At 38.5% G+C, this 17740-nt stretch overlaps 1 protein-coding gene across 2 annotated transcripts in view; it reads left to right on the forward strand.

The window, feature by feature from the left end:
- Positions 1-10909, forward strand: part of LOC101627631 (chromosome unknown open reading frame, human CXorf57) — a 46649-nt gene extending 35740 nt beyond the window's left edge. For both annotated transcript variants that reach the window (XM_004685673.2, XM_012727021.1), the window contains 2 exons: positions 4511-4678; positions 9719-10909. In XM_004685673.2, coding sequence (XP_004685730.1) covers positions 4511-4678; positions 9719-9849 — 299 coding nt within the window. In that variant the 3' untranslated portion in view covers positions 9850-10909. The remainder of the gene's footprint in view (positions 1-4510; positions 4679-9718) is intronic.
- The last annotated feature ends 6831 nt before the right edge of the window (positions 10910-17740 follow it).

Below are 17740 nucleotides of genomic sequence, written 5' to 3' on the forward strand. Positions count from 1 at the left end.
TCCATAAACTGAGAGCCAATTATTTGTACCCCTCTTTCTGTGGTGAAGGAAAGTCTTCATGCCTGTTGAGGCCCACTGCAACTATTAGCTGAGTAGCACTGGGTTTCACCATTGTTGTTTCCTTTGAAGGCTATATCCTCAGCATATCCTATCCCACTGGGATGTTTCCCATTCTTGGAACTCAAATGGAGCATCAGACTGCTACCAGAGCTAGAATATTGTTGCCAGGCCTTAGCTTAACTAAACTATGGGTATACCAGCCACATCCCGCTGCTTTGGCTGCCAGGAGTCAGAGGGACGGTCCAAAGGGTACTTCAGGGTATGTTCCCAAGCATAGGGAAGGGCTCTTGACACCCTCTGGCAAAGATGGAAAAGATGACTCCAGACAGCAGTGAGGGCAAGCAAGGAGTCAGCATCAACTAACTAAAGAGCAAGGAAAGAAAGCTCTGGGGTCATCTCTCTGAGCGTGAGACTCCCTGAGATGCCAAGGCTAGGGATCTTTATAGGTTTAGGAATGACGTTTGAGAACAAAGGAATTAAACTTTATTGGCAGAGAAAGCAAGGACTGGACTTGACTAAAGTCAGTTTATTGTTGCCAGTTCTAAGCATCAGTCAGCTTGATGGTTGTGCAGAGCTTGTGACCTTCTCAAGGTGAACATCTTGTGGAATCTGTGTGCCCGCAGCTCTAGTCTGAACCAGTGTGGTCTCAAAATCTGTGACTTCCTTTTCTCTGAGTCTACAATACCCTTTTCCCCCATAGCAGCCAAGTTGATAAACTGTGGAAAAAATAGCTTAGAAATGTTTTTTTAAATGACCCATGGAGATTTATGGCAGCAGGTGTGTGGGTCTAGATCATCAGGTTTTTAACCTCTTCTTTACCAGCCCATGGGGCGAGCAAAATTTTGTCATGGATTCTCTCCTGTCTTTGTCCCAAGACCCTTCTTGTCTCAAAAATAATTTAATCATTAAACCTCAAGTACCTACTATCAGATTTCATTCACTTTCTTCTCCATTTTTAACATCTTTCAAAATCAGTATACATTTAACAATTGATGTCTTACCATTGTTTAGTTGGCAGTATAATAATCTTACCACTATATAAAATAACGGCCATTTTAAAATCACTGACATCTTAGATAAGCTACTTGCCAAACACTGCTGGCTGCTGGGATCACCCTGCAGGGCCCTCCCTGGTGGCACGAGTTAAAGCCCAGTACTATGAAGTTATCTGTAGGCATTGCAGCATAAATTTAATCTCCAGCCAAGGAGCTGACCCACATGGCGCGGCAGACCTCTCCTGACCTGCTCACTGCTCCCCTCAGCTGTGTACTTCAGTGCATCTGCCTGTTCTGCTCCCTGCTCTGTCTCTGGTGAATTCTCTCACTGCCCTTCCCCCACAACTCTGGCTTGTACCCCAGTTCTTATATGCATAAATAAGGAAATCTTTTAAAAAAAAAAAATGTTACCCTGCACACACTCACACAAAAGCATACTTTTCACTGGGAAAAAAGTTCAGTGATAACAAAGAATTGAGAAAGAAGATATATAAATTACATGTAATGCACTTTACCAAAAAAATGAGCTTATTTGATTTTATATTTCTCTATAGTTTTATTTTATTCCACTTACCTAGATATTATGCTGTTACTTACTTAAGTAACACATAGATCACTATTGAATTGCATTATGTGCGCCCATTGTGGGGAGGATGTTGTGTTCATACCTTTTTTGGTAATGCAAGTAGGAATGAATTAATATTTGAACACTTAATGCACAAATTGCTAAGGCCTAGTATTTGAAAAATATAGCTCATAGTACACAAATGTACATTTATTTCTTCAGTTTAACAAATATTTACCAAGAGCTTATTGTGCGCCCAGCACTGTTCAAGGTGCTAAGGTCAGGTGGGTGAACACAAGCCAAGAAGTTTAATAGAGTGAGATGGTGATAATTGTTAGAAGAGGCTATTTGACAGTGCTATATTAGGAAAGGGTTAAGTTTAAGAGTTGTCAGGGGACCGCTCCCTTAGAAAGTAATATTTCACCAGGAACCTGAAAATAAGATACCAGCATGTGCACATTCACATGAGGTTTCCCATGATGAAGGCAAAGTCAGCCGCGTGATATATAGTGAGGGGCCATTCTAGGCACAGGAACAGGTGTACAGAGGCCCTGAGGCCTTTTTACTTTACATTTGCACTCTGAACCCTAGCTTTAAGTGAACTCAAAACACATTTGACTAATAATGTTGAAGCTAAACTCAGTATTTGATAATTTAGAAAAAAACATAGATCAGTGACACACAATAATGAAACCACCTTGAAAATATCAGATACATTTAATACAGTGGGTTGTTTTTTTTTTTGAAAACTTATTAAATTGGAAAAAAAATCATTAAATTGGGCCCTCCCTGGTGGTGCAACAGGTTAAAGCACCGCACTATGAACTCTCAGAAGCCACGGCAGCACAAGTTTGATCTCCAGCCAGGGAGCTGATCCCCTTGGCTTGGCAGACCTCTCCTAACCTACCTGCTGCTCCCCTCAGCAGTGTGCTTTGTCGATCTGCCTGTTCTGCTCCCCCTCTGTTTTTGGTGAATCCTCTCACCCATCACACCTCTGGCCTGTACCCCAGTTCTGTAAGCATAAATAAATCTTTTTTTTAAAGATTTATTTATTTATTCATACAGAACTGGGGTACAGGCCAGAGATGCAGAGGGTGAGAGGATTCACCAGAGACAGAGTGAGGTACAGATCGACGAAGTACACTGCTGAGGGGAGCAGCGGGCGGGTCAGGAGAGGTCTGCCGCACCATGTGGATCTCCTCTGGGGCAGGCGGGAATGGAACTCATGCGGAAGTGGCTTAAGCTTCTTAGTGCTGTGCTTTAACCCGCTGCGCCACCAGGGAGGGCCAAATAAATCTTTAAAAAAAAAAACTTATTAAATTGATGGCATATGTAAAAGTTAAACTTAGTCTTAGAATCAAGAAAATAAAATATCAGCATTTGAATATTCACATGATGTTTACAGCCTTGTTAAGAATTATGGGGTGGCTGTACTTCTTACAATACTCAATTAGATTCCTCAGTAAATTCTAGATCTTATCACTGTTTTAGTTTATGAAAGTCAAAATTTAGTAATCATTAAAAAGCTTTAAGTAGCCCTTAATTGTATGCTAAATTAAGGCTATAGAATTTAGTGTCATTTACCCATAAAAAGCAATGAATGGCTTTGTATTTCTGGATCCGTTTACATATTATCAGAAACAACTTTGTTTACTCATCATTGGCCCATACTCAGTATTTAAGAATGAATATAGTTGTAATGATGAATAGGAGCGATATTAGGGTCATAGACTATATAGAAATCTGTAGATAATATCAGGGAAGAGTGAACGGGAGACACTAAGGATAAATTGCAGGTTTCTGGATTGGGTGTCTGGGTGGAATTCATAGAGATTGAAAGCTGTTGCTCTGTGTTAACCATTAATCCAGCCAAATGAGTGCCTTACTCTGGTTTATACTTTTGATTGCTCCTTGGTCTGCCTGAAATAACCCTCCTCTCAGTTGATTTAAATGCTGTTCATTCATTCTTCAGTACCCAGCTTAAAATCTTCCCTAGGAATTCTTTTTGATCTACCCTTGCTGATTGACGTTCAGACCCCACATACGACAGTTGCAGATCAGGATTTTCTTTAATTGTTCCCCCATATCCCCTTTGCTACCCCGACCTTTTAAAGCCCTAATGGGGAATGATTAAGCCTTGTCTAGTATATTTGCGGACAGGTGGGATCTAGTTACTACCTATCCCTGACTTTGTTTGAATCATACATACACTCTTCAACTCAAATAGCAATAAGGGAACCAACCTCTGAATTCATACCCCATGGTGGCATCTGTGATGAATGACAAAGGAAACACTTATGTTTCCATTTATACAACCAGACACTCAGTCCTCTGGATATTAAGATTTCAGCTATCAGTAGGGAAAACATTTTGGATTCTTATTTATAGCAGTGGTGATACATTACACCAAAGTTTCTTCTCTTTCAACCAATAGCATGTATTCATAAATGCGTTTAAAACTAAGGATTTAGGGCCCTCCCTGGTGGCGCAGCAGGTTAAAGCACAGCACTGAGAAGCTAAAGCCACTTCCGCATGAGTTTGATCCCCGCCTGCCCCGGAGGTGACCACATGGCGCGGCAGACCTCTCCTGACCCGCCCGCTGCTCCCCTCAGCAGTGTACTGCATAAATCTGCCTGTTCTGCTCCCTGCTCTCTCTGGTGAAGCCTCTCGGCGCCCCTGAGCCTCTGGCCTGTACCCCAGTTCTGTATGAACAAATAAATAAATCTTAAAAAAAAAAAAAACAAAAAACTAAGGATTTATTCTCCAGTTCTGAAACAAAATTTTCTGAAATTTTTTGGCACATATTAGAATCAAAGCAGCAAAACTGCACTCATTAGAAACAAGTACTAACCCATTGAACTTTTAATAAAGTATGGTTTTTCTATTACAGGTCTGAACCATGAGATAGCAATTGATGTTGCATTTCTACCCATGTATTGTCCAGAAGACCTCAGAACATCTCAGATAGACACATTGTTAACCTGCATGAATTACAGCTGTGTGTATCCACCTGAAGTAATTGACAATGACAGATTGCCAGGTCCAAGGGCAGTTGCAGGTAAGAAAACCTTATTCTTTTCACTCAGAAAATGAAATTAATGTAAGTAACTCCAATCTTAACATGTCACAATGTGAACATTTCCACCATCACATTTAAGATAGTTTAAAAGGTTATTTCATAAATGATCCCCATGAGAATAAATGTTTAAATAAATTTATGGTTTCTATTCCAGGCCAGCATTACGAATATTCTCTTATAATACAATTCTAAATCTAAGTACCCACAGACCTAACAGGTATGCATGTGGGACAGTGTATATTCTACTCTTCTCTCCTTTAAACTCTGGTGAGACATTATGTCCTTTAACTTTATAATTGCCTGAAATTTTAGCAACTGGGTAGAGCAATTGTTTTCTCTTACCAATGTTTAGTTATTCGAGTGCTATGCAATAAATTCCTTGAGGACTGCTAGGAGTGTATGTAGTCCCAGTAGTGAAACCCTTCAACCAACTAATTGTGTAGGCCACTACCAAGCTTTAAATTATTCCTCTATATCTGCAAAATTAGGTGTCAAATTAAATTACCCTGTTCACTTTCTGCTGCTGTTTTTATTTCTTAAGCATGTGGTAGTTTCTAGCAGTTTTCATTGAGCTTATAAGGAAATTATATTTAAGAGAGCTTTTAGGAAAGCCTTTATTCTCTTGGGATTTTGTTGTGGGTCTTTCTAAGATGATGAAACTCTTGAGTGTATATTGTTTTTAAACAAGGCCTAAGAGCTATGTCTGGTGATGAAGTAACCTACGGAAGTAGTGGCTACTACTGACTGAACTTGAGTAAATTTATAAGAGATGAGGGTTTTTATTTCACCATTTCCCTCCTCCCACCCCAGCCTCTAGTAACCTCTGTTCCTCTTTCTGTCTCTATGAATTTGCCTATTTTAAATGCTTCATGTAAGTGGAATCATACAATATTTGACCTTTTGTATCACTTAATATAATATCCTCAAGTTTCATCTATATTGTAATATGTATCAGAATTTCTTTTCTATGACTAAATAATATTCCTCTGTGGTGTACGTGTGTGCTTATAATCACATTTTATTTATCCATTCATCTGCTGATGAATATTTGGGTTGTTTCTACCTCTTGTCCATTGTGAGTAATTTTGTAGTTTTGCTGTGAACATTAGTATATAAGTAACTTTTGAATCCATGGTTAATATTTTGGGCATATACCTCAAAGTGGAGTTGCTGAATCATGTGGTAATTCTTTTCGAGGAAGCACCAAACTGTTTTCCACAATAGTTGCTCAACACCAACTATGCATGAGTATTCTAGTTTTTCCTCAGCCTCACTAAAACTTGGTACTTTCTGGAGTTTTCTGATAACAGCCATCCTAAAGTGATATGCCATTTTGATTTTGATTTGCATTTCCTAATTATGAATGGTGTTGAGTAACTTTTTATGTGTTCCTTGGATATTTGTATGTCATCTTTGGAGAAATATCCATTCAAATCCTTTGCCAATTTTTGAATTGGATTGTTTGAGGGGTTTTTGTTGTTGTTAATAAGGTTTCAATTTTATAACAGAGTTTTTAACCCAGGGGCCTCCCTGGAGGCACAGGGGTTTATGTCTCAGCACTATCAAGCTATCACCAGCCACTGTGGTCTGAGTTTGATACCCCACCAGGAAGCTGACCCACATGGTGCAGCAGACCTCTCCTGTTTCACCCACTGCTCCCCTCAGCAGTGTATTTCAGTCAATCTGCCTGTTCTGCTCTCCACTCTATCTTTGATGAATCCTCTCACCCTCTGTACCTCTGCCCTACACCCCAGTTCTTCTTTGTATAAATAAATCTTTAAAAGAAATTTTAATCTATTTGGAACTTATTTTGGTCCAGAGAAAGAGTAAGGATTCAGCTTTATCTTCTCTCAAACAGTTAACAAAATATCCCAAGTCATTCATTTAATAATGCTTACTGATTTAATGTCCTCGTTGTTATCATTTTCAACTATGGGGTAAACAGGGCATGTTTTAGAAGAGTTTTAACATATTTAAGGGAAAAAACAATTTTATTGTTTCTTAGGTAATCAGGGTTTCCATACTGTTTTCAGAGACAAGAATTGCAAGATATTCTGAGATTTCAAAACAACTCCAAAGTCTTGGTAACTTCACACAATAAAATTTTATTTCTTGGCTCAATTCACATATGATGCAGTGAGCAATTAACAATCTTCCAAAGCAGTGATTAAGGAATCCAAACTGTTTCCACCTTGTTGTAGCCTCAATAGCAACACATGACTTCTAGGGTTATCTAGGCAAAGGAAGAAATGGAGGCACTGTCTTTTCATTGTGTTGGCCCGGAAGTGGTATCAGTTTGGCATTCTTATTTGCTAAAAATTAATTACATAATCCCAACATAGACAGAAGGAAGGCCATGAGTCGTGAAGAATGAATGGAGTGGAGAACACGTAACATTTTCTTTGTCACACTCACCTGATGTATTTGTGACGGTTCTTGAAAATGTGTATTTTTTTAATTACAAGAATTTAAAATGAAATGTAAAGAAGCTTATTTTATAGGTAAAGTACTTTTGAGAGTATTTTTTTATATATAAAGGATAATACCCTCATTTCATTTAAGTAGAAAATGATCCTTGCTCATACTTGAGGGTTTGCTGTGTGAAAGCAAGTACTTTACAGCATTTAATCGTCACAGCCCTATGATGTAGGTTCTAGATAAGCAAACTGAGGCACAGCGAAGTTGGCATTTGTTCCAAGTATATAAGTAGACAAAGGTGCTTAGACAGCAAACTAACATGCATTATGTTGCAGGTATTACATAAGTCATTATTTGTAAAAGTCAATATTATGAGTACAATTAGAATTATTGAGGTTTGTATTGCTGCTGTTAGCATCAAAACTGAAGATCTTGCAATCTTTGAAATTATCTGAATTAAAGTTATCCCACTCAAAGAAAAGGGTAATTATATAGTACTAGCAGTTTTTATTATATCCACTGTGCCTATCAAAGTTGTCTAGCACAGGTGGATTTACTATGAAGCAACTGAAGCCTAGGCTTGAAGAGCCCTCACTTGCCTAAATTCTTTCCAAGGTCCTCTTGACATTCTTTTGTATATTGTATTCTTTTTCATACCCTTCAGGCACTACAAAACCTAGACCTACCAGTAACACTTTGCACAGTTTTGTAGAGATGTAGCACTAGCGCAAAACCTGAACACTGAATTTCTGGAAGCCAGACTGTCTAGCTTAGAGTTTCCATGTAACTTTGCTTAAGTTATTTAACATCTAAGTGTTTTAGTTTTCTCATATTCAAAATGAATTCTTTGTTACATGTAACCACTGAAATCTGTGATCCATCAGCTTAACAGCGGTCAGTTAAGGTTTTGAATGAGTTTTCGTAAACACTTGGAGCAAAAAGTAAATTAAAAAGAAAAACTGGGGCCCTCCCTTGTGGCGCAACGGGTTAAAGCACAGCACTAAGAGGCTTAAGCCACTTCCGCATGAGTTCGATCCCTGCCTGCCCCGGAAGTGACCCACATGGCGTGGCAGACCTCTCCTGACCCGCCCGCTGCACCCCTCAGCAGTGTACTTCGTCAATCTGCCTGTTCTGCTCCCCCGTCTGTCTCTGGGAAGTCCTCTCACCCTCTGCATCTCCGGCCTGTACCCTAGTTCTGTATGAATAAGTAAATAAATCTTAAAAAAAAAAAAAAGAAAGAAAACCTGTCCCAATTTTTGCAGATTTCATCTGTTATAGCAGGTAACCCTGCAACATTTAGGCAGGCTGTATCCAGCTCTGCTTTTATTTCCTGCTCTGAAGAGCTGATATATCAGGCCTAGGTGAACAGTTAGCATCTTCTCAGGCCTTTTCTAAAGTTCATGTGGCCTTCTTCATTTCCTGTATATATAGGACCTTTTAAAATCCCCATATCTCTCTACCCAGCCTTTTGTACTATTGCTTTGCTCCAACTTTCTATCTATCCAGCTGCTCTGGCCAATATATGCTTTCAACAAAGGCCCCTGGGAAAGCCTCCCCAGTCTTGGGAATGCCCTGAATCAGGAAAAACAAAAGCAACCCCTTTCATCTGTCCTTGAGGGAGCTGCCCAGAAGATGAAAACACACAACCACATCTTCAAGAATAAGGGCTGCATGCTGCCTCTGGCACTACCAGCCATTTTCCTGGCTGCTGCTCATCTGGGGAACAAGGCATGCAGGCGGGCTATATAAAACACCACAGCCCATTACAACTAAGATGAGAAAAGGCACAAAATGAAAAATGATGCAAAAATAATTTTTTAATTAAATTTAATTTAATTAAAAAAAATAAAACACCACAGCACTATGTTACAGCAGTGTAGCAACGTTGTTGTTCATTAATCTTTCCCCTGGTTTAAAATTTTTTTCCCTAGATTTCAGAGTTTTAGAAAAGTTGACCTGCAGATTTTTTTGCCAGTATATAAATAGCATTAATGGAGGAACAAAGCCCCTGGAGTTACTTACTCTTTCATTTTCAGCAATCACTGGCCTAATCCATCTTCTTTAAAACTTCTAAACACATCCAACACTTACTTAGTTAATAAAGCCACTTCAAAAGAAATACACTTTAAAAAAAAAACTTAAGTTACGTATATTTATTTTGCTTTAGTAACTTCAGTTATTGATATCTTGTAATTTGAAATATTTGAAGTTTGGAAATAATTAATAAATTTCAAAATGGAAAAGTTGGTCTTTGCATTTCCTTGAAGTATACAATAAATTGTTTACTTGGCACCATGTAAATGACCTTGAAATTATGTATACTTACTTTGCTTCACTAAAATATCAAAAAATAAAAACAACTTAGTATGGTATTAGAATTCCTACCCCTGGCTCTCAACATTATTGATAACATCTGTGGTGTATTCGCTTTAATTTGCAGTTACTATGATAAAACTTTGATGAATGTATGATGAATTCAATGGAAGGACTACATAAAGGACAGTTTGAGTATTATAAGAAAAAAATCAGCCTATGTGACAATAAATCCAAGTAAATATTTAACTATTTTATAATACTTACCATCTGCTTTTTTATTTTTAGGTGATATTATAAAAGCAGTAACTGAACTGGATAGAGTACATGTCGTCGGTATCTTGGATATCTGTAATTTGGGTAACAATAAAGTAGAAGTCTTTTTACAGAAAATTTATAGCCCAGAGAATACTTCTTAAAATTTGGCAAATGAAATTATTCAGAGTAAAAATACTCTGTTATGTTGTTGGCAACTTAAATAATTTTTTCAGCAGGAATGTGATATAAAATATAAGGTAAAGTGGTTTTTTGTTCCATTTTGTGTTTGGAGCTACCAAGCTTCACCTTAAATTCATTAAAATAAGTTATCAAAACAGTTCTTGGTGTATCAAAAAATGTATGTTCTCTATGTCTGTTATCTTGGCTTGTGATAATTGTGTTCACTATTCTATTTGTGAAATGCATTTTAATTCTAGAGTCTCAATGTAAGGCATCCTGACTTAAAAGAGAAAATTTTCATGGATATTTAGCATCCTTCCACTTTTACTCACATGTAATGATAAATTATGAATTGAAATTGGAAAATTAAATTCTCTAAAAGTGGCAAACATGCACTTTTCTTTCAAAGCACACCTGGATTGGTATTGTTCATTTGTCCTAGTCTTTAATTTGGACAGCCATACAGTAAGTGTGCTAAATTGTCTTAAGGTTTCCACTTTTTATTGTGACTTTATATCTTTTGAATTTCTAAATGTTTTGACCTGTGTGTGATCTTAAAACCAGAGTCTCTTATATGTCTATATTCTTGCTGTTCATTTATAATTTTGGTACTTGTAATATGAGTTCAAATAGTCAAGTTTTATCTCATGTTAACATTTTAAGTGCTTGTATTAAAAGTATAAAACATTTAACTATGGGAATTTCTTTTATTCTTATTGTCTGTTCCACTTCATCACAACTGTAAATGATCACTCCACGTTTGCAAGGTCCTGTGGTTGGTTGCCATCTCTGTGACTAGATGAGCTAAAATGACCATCACGTGAGTTAAAAAGAATTCTGTACAAGATGAATTTGTTTGTAGTGAAGCTATTAGCTTGTGGAGTTTTCTTCTAGCCCTATGGTTCTGTGACTTCATACGCTATACATTTTAAATGTGTTAGGCAGCTCATGAGCCTAAACATAGATGCTGCCGTTTGTTCATAAATGTGTTCAGTATTTTGTTCTTTATAAATGTGTTTAAATGTTAATTAAAATAGTGAATTTTTCTCGTGTTAAAATTTTGATTGTATTATTAAAGAAGTTAAGATATAATCACCTTTTGGTCTCCTTTCTCATTTTGTATGTATTTCATGTTTTTCTTCCACATTACTGGCTCGTGATAGAACTGCATATACTTGCTAAGTGAGCCAAGGTGATTCTCCCATTCACTCCATACTTCCATATGATTCTTCTTCCAACAGACTGAATACTTGTTTATCAAAAAGAATCTGGGTTTTTGTAATTAATCTCTTATAAACTTTAAAAGACAATTCAATTTTGATGCCACATAAATGTTAGAGAAGAAGAAATGTAATACTTAAATAGCTATTGAATAAAATCTCAAGCTGAGACTTCTAAACTATATACTTTTAAAGTGTGATTCTTTGTTCATATTGCCTGAGAAATATGAATTCTTTCTAAATGTATGATCTCAAGAACAACTTTCCTGGCAGTTTATTTTTTATTCTAGCAATGTTTCTATCCAAATTTAAAGTTAAGCATCTATGTCCATTTTTCTGGTGGTTGCAAAATTGGATAGATACTATGGCAGTTTCCTAGGAAAACAGCAAACTGCCTTCAGAAAAATTTATCTTCAGGTGATTAATGTGTTCATTAATTCCAAAGCAACACAAATATCCTACTGTGATAGTATCTACATATTAACATATCAACTAATAAACTATGTAGTTTACCAGAGACCACAGTCTCACACTGAGTTTGTGAGTGTAGATGGCACATTAGAACAACATATTGAAGGGAAAATCTGAGCACCCATTCTTCGCCAAACAGTTATATATTTCTTTGTTGGAATTATCCAGCCACTTAATTCATATTATGAAAAAAGACAAGATATTTAAAACCCTGTTTTGGTGACACCAGTATTTGCTATTTTTAGCTAACATGAACTATAGTTTATAGTTCATTCTTCTCCTAAATGAGCTATAATTATAGATAATTATGCCAATATGCACTGCAGATTATAGCCAATTCTGTTATTATAAAGTCAAATGGACTTTGCTATATTATCCGTCATTTTTACATTGTTTGTAGTTGAGCTGGTTGGTATTTCACTGGTCATCTCTTCAGGTACATTTACCCTTTTTTCTTTTTTTTTTAAAGATTTATTTAATTATGTATACAGATCTGGGGTATAGGCCAGAGGTGCAGGGGTGGTGAGAGGATTCACCAGAGACAGAGTGGGGAGCCGAACAGGCAGATCTACGAAGTACACTGCTGAGGGGAGCAGCGGGCGGGTCAGGAGGGGTCTGCTGCTCCATGTGGTCACCTCCGGGGCAGGCGGGAATCGAACCCATGCGGAAGTGGCTTTAGATTCTCAGTGCTGTGCTTTAACCCGCTGCACCACCAGGGAGGGCCCATGAATGTATTTATTTTTACTGAAGGACCGTTGTTTTACACCTTTGCTAGTGTGTTGACTGTATCGGATTTCCCCCCTCAGGTGTGGTCACCATTAGCCTCCCAAACACCAAAGCACCCGAAATCCTCCACCACAGCCCATTGTGCTCCTCCCCCTTTCCCCCCACCCTACCTCAGATATATGGTCAGCTTTAAACTTTTGTCTTTCTTTGATCATTTGTTTGCATTCTCTATATTCCACATTGAAGAGCATTTATTTTAAAGCTAAGATTAAACCACTGTCAAACATAGCAGTTCTTTGAAACAAAAAAAGCAAATTTTTTAATTCCAGGTTTTATCAAGAAATCAAATAGTTTTATTCTAATAATTCTAATTCTTATTCTAATTGCAAATTGCAATTGATGAATACCACACTTTGTGATATAAAAGGACAAACTGGGAAGTTTTTTACAGTGCTTTCCAGTTGTAAGGCTTTTGGTTGCCTTATGAGTAAATGTACATATATATTCATACATACATGTATATGTACATACATATAATTTACCTTTTTAAAATACATATATTAGTTGAGAATAAAACATCACATTTTCTTTTTTTTTTTACAAAAGTTTATTTTTACATCATTTTGTACATTCTTTTTTCCATCTCAATTGTAATTCCCACGGGTTTCCCATCACCAAGTCACCATAATCTCGTGCATTTCCCTCCCCCCACCCTGTTTTTGATCCCATTTCCCACTCCACCCCCACAAAATGTCTCTGGTATATGGTTGTTCATTATTTTTGTTATTTTCCACCTGGTCCATTATACTCCTGCTAAAAACATCACATTTTTTTAAAGATTTATTTATTTATTCATACAGAACTAGGGTACAGGTCAGAGATGTGGAGGGTGAGAGGATTCACCAGAGATGGAGTGGGGTACAGAACAGGCAGATCAACTAAGTTTTCTGCTGAGGGGAGCAGTGGGCAGGCCAGGAGAGGTCTGCCTCGCCATGTGGATCACCTCCGGGGCAGGCGGGAATCGAACTCATGGGGAAGCGGCTTTAGCTTCTTAGTGCAGTGCTTTAACCCACTGCGCCACCAGGGAGGGCCCAAAACATCACATTTTAAGGATTTTCTTTTACTATTCTGAGATAACTGCATTTGACTACTAATAGTTTAAGATATAGATGTTGTCCCTAACAAAGTTTTAACATTTATTTTATAGATGGGGGACTGAAACAGAAAATGACCAAGTTATTTGAGGCAAAATTAAATTATATGGTTAAGCTTATAACCCCAAAGTCTGTGTTTACACTCTAAGTTAAGCACAAAATAAAATGTTTAAATAATAAAATTTCAGCTAGTGTATCAGGTCATTGTGAGAGAAATTTCTCTAAATCCTGGGGTTCATAAAGTAATGAGCTAGATTAGTGCAACTCATGTCCAGATTTTTGGCCACTCTGTGGAAACTCTAAATTAGCACTAGGAACACAATACAACACGAGCAAAGATAGACATGGCCCCTGTTCTGGAGCTTATAGTACTGTTTAACACAAGTTAGTAAGATAAATGCAATGTTGAGATCAGTGGAAAATGCATGTTGGTATATAACTAGGAAACCAGAAGCAGGGAGGGCATCACTAGGAAAGTTTTCCTGAGACCAAAAGTCTTACAGCACAAGGTGTGTTTGAAGACTTGAATGAAAACTTGTAAGACTGGAGTACAGGGAGTCCTCCCTGGTGGCACAGTGGGTTAGAACACAACACTATGAACAAAGCTAGCAGCAGCTACTGCAGAAGGAGTTCAATCCCTGGCCAGGGAGGTCACCCACATGGCACAGCAGACCTCTCCTGTCACCTGCTGCTCCCCTCAGCAATGTTTTGCTCCCCACTCTGTCTCTGGTGAATCTCTCACCGCCCCAGCACCTCTGGCCTGTAGCCCAGCTCTGTATGCATAAACAAAACTTAAAAAAAAAAAAAAGACGAGTGCAGAAAGGGGGGTACAGGATGAGATAGGCCAATATACAAGAGCTCTTGCACACTAGGCAGAACCCTTTAAGTTGTGGTTAAAGATTTTAATTTGTATCTTCAGAGCATTGGGAAGCCATTGAAAGTCCCTGGTCAGCACATAACATTCAGTTCATGTGTTAGAACACCCATGTCTGCTAGAAGGGTAAAAGCTCATCGGTAGGTTGACAGAGATTACTAATTGTGCCCCAATACTTATTCCACAGAACTGTCAATGTTTAGCTGGATACATGGTTACCTAGAATAAACAATACTCTCCCCTTCTTCCTATGTAGGGAAGGCCTTATGACTAAGTTCTGAACTCTGAGTTTTCCAATGGAAAGTGAGCAATAGTAATGTGTACAGTTTCTGAATCATTCCCTCAAAGGTTAAAAGGGAGTGCTGTCTTTCCCTTTACCCTTTTTCTGCTGGCTAGTATGTGAGCATAGTGGTTAAACATCTTGGATCATGTAGCGAAAAGCCACACCCTAGGGATGTAAATGCAGCTAGCTAGTAGAAAGCGCCCAGGTCCCTGGCATTGTGGGGTTGCCATACCAGCTTTGATCTGCTTACCTCCTTGGATTGTCAAATGAGAGAAAAATGAACTTCTGGCAACATTATTTTGGGTCTCTGACCATCTGTCAAACCTGTTTCTTACTAATATGTGTAGCAAAATGACAGCAAGGGGACCAGGTAGGTGATATATGAGACAGGTAAGGGATGTCGTACATACACATTTTGGAGGTAACATTAAGGTAAAGATTCAGGCATTTTTTTTTTTAAGATTTATTTATTTGTGCATACAGAACCAGGGTATAGGCCAGAGGTGCAGGGGTGGTGAGAGGCTTCACCAGAGACAGAGTGGGGAACAGAACAAGCAGATCTACAAAGTACACTGCTGAGGGGAGCAGCGGGCGGGTCAGGAGAGGTCTGCCACGCCATGTGGTCACCTCCGGGGCAGGCGGGAATCGAACTCATGCAGAAGTGGTTTCAGCTTCTTAGTGCAGTGCTTTAACCCGCTGCGCCATCAGGGAGGGCCCAATTCAGGCATTTTAATCTCAATTCTTAGCAAATTCCCTCTGAAAGAAAAAAATTCTAACTAGATAAATGCTTACCCCTAGATCACAAAAACATTATCTTAGTAACCAAATAGCAATATGTATGACTTTCAGTTATCTTTGCTGTCATGTGTTCCTAGGCATATTTGACTTTTGACGTAAGTGTTTTGCATTATCAAATCTTTGCTATTTTGAACTTACATCAAGTTAGAGTCACCTGGCGCAGAATTGAAAGTTTGCTATGGATAATCAACAGTACTGTAATCTGTTAGAAACATAGTGTTATGCTTCCTCAACCTTAAGCAGTTTGTTAACTATACCTGCTTTCAATCATGTGGAAAAGTTGTCTAAGACATAAGAAATTCCTTTGTTAATATTAATTAGGTACTTATGCTAAGCTAAGTAGTAACTAATAGTAACTAAGTTACTTAACATTAAGATACAAATAGTAAGGGCCCTCCCTGGTGGCACAGCGGGTTAAAGCACTGCACTAAGAAGCTAAAGCCACTTCCGCATGAGTTCAATCCCTGCCTGCCCGGGAGGAGATCCACATGGTGTGGCAGACCTCTCCTGACCCGCCTGCTGCTCCCCTCAGCAGTGTACTTCATCGTCGATCTGCCTGTTCTGCTCCCCCATCTGTCCCTGGTGAATCCTCTCACCCTCCGCATCTCTGGCCTGTAAAACTGCAGTAGTATTAAATGTTGCCTGCCTACTATTTAACAGTGCTCCTCCGACTCTGCTCCATAGTGGCGTCACCTGGGGAGTTTAAAAAAGCATTATGGGCCCTCCCTGTTGGCATAACAGTTTGGGATGCAGCACTGCAAGTTAGCTGCACAGACTTCTGTGCAAGTTCGATCCCAGCCCAGGGAGGTGATCCACATGGCACAGCAGACCTCTCCGGCCTTGCCCACTGCTCCCCTATTTCAGTAGATCTGCCTGTTCTGCTCCCAACTCTGTCTCTGGTGATCCTTTCACTGTTCCTGCACATCTGGCCTGCACCCCAGTTCTGTATGCATAAATAAATAAATCTATTTTTAAAATTAGCCTGGACAGCTTATTTAAGATGTGAATTCTTAGATTTTCCCCAGATTCTGATGAGTGGTGGGACACAGAATTTTAATTTTTTAATAAACTTCCAAGTCTAATGTAGGTATTCTTCTAACACAACTTTAAAAATGCTGAATAACAAACACTAGAACACTCATCATCCAGCTGATTACCTTGGGTATGAACATAAAAGTTGTATTGAAGGGTATAATTTTTTGTTCCAGGACCAATTTTACTGAACTGTAATTTTTTTAAAGAATCTAAAATTCTCTTCCTAAGTTCTGTCTCTCTAAACGCCACAAAAGAAAGCATAAAAGTTCAAACATATAAGAAATATAATGCTGGATACCATATAAAGTCATGCCCTTCAACCTCCAGATCAATTTAAAACATGTTCCTGGTGCTGGAAATTTAACGGGGACTACATCTGAGAGGAGAAAGCATACATTGTACAAAAATGAAGTATGATGTAAAATATATAAATAATCAAGTAAAACAGTGTACATGTTCTTTGGATAAATACCATAAATGGAATAATGATCACATGGTATTTCTATAATTAAGTCTTTGAGAAATCTCCAGAGTGCTTTCCATGGTGACCACAACAATTTATATTCCCACCAACAGCGTACAAGTGTTCGCCTGGATAGCGTCAGTCACGCTTGCTGTTTCTTGACTTTTTTGTTAGAGGTAACTGGTATAAAGTGATGCCTCAGAGGGAGTTGATTTGCAAGTCCTTAATAATAATGGATGATGGGCAACCTCTCATGTGGCCATCTGAAAGTCTCCTTTGAATAAATGTCCATTCAGGTCTTCTGCCCTTTTTTAAATTGGGTTGTTTGATTTTTGTTGTTGTTAGTTGTATGAATTTTTTTTATATTTTATTTTTAAGGTTTATTTATGCATACAAGAACTGGGGTACAGGCCAGACTTTTTTGGGGGGTGAGTGGACTCACTGGAGACAGAATGGGAAGCAGAACAGGCAGACTGAAATACACTGTTGAGGGGAGCAGTGGGCAAGGCAGGAGAGGTGTGCTGGGACACATGAGCCACCTCCCTGGCCAGAGATGGAACTCATGCTGAAGCAATTGCTGCTGCCTTCCTAGTGCGCATTAACAAGTTGCACCAACAGGGAGGGCCCTAATTCATTAATTTTTAATTGAAGCAATATTTGGATGCCCCCATCAGGTATGACCATTGTTGTGCACTATCACCAAATCGCCCATAGTCCTTCACCATCGTTCATTGTGCTTCCTTCCCTCTTTATTCTTACCCCTCACCCCCACCTTCCCCACTCGGTGCTTCAGTTCTGTAGTCAGCTTTCAAGGTTACTTTTCAAGCTTGTCTTTTTTTTTTTTTTTT

The sequence above is a fragment of the Condylura cristata genome, unplaced genomic scaffold, assembly GCF_000260355.1.
Source record: "Condylura cristata isolate star-nosed mole 26May11 unplaced genomic scaffold, ConCri1.0 scaffold00019, whole genome shotgun sequence".
In the NCBI taxonomy this organism is placed as follows: Eukaryota; Metazoa; Chordata; class Mammalia; order Eulipotyphla; family Talpidae; genus Condylura; species Condylura cristata.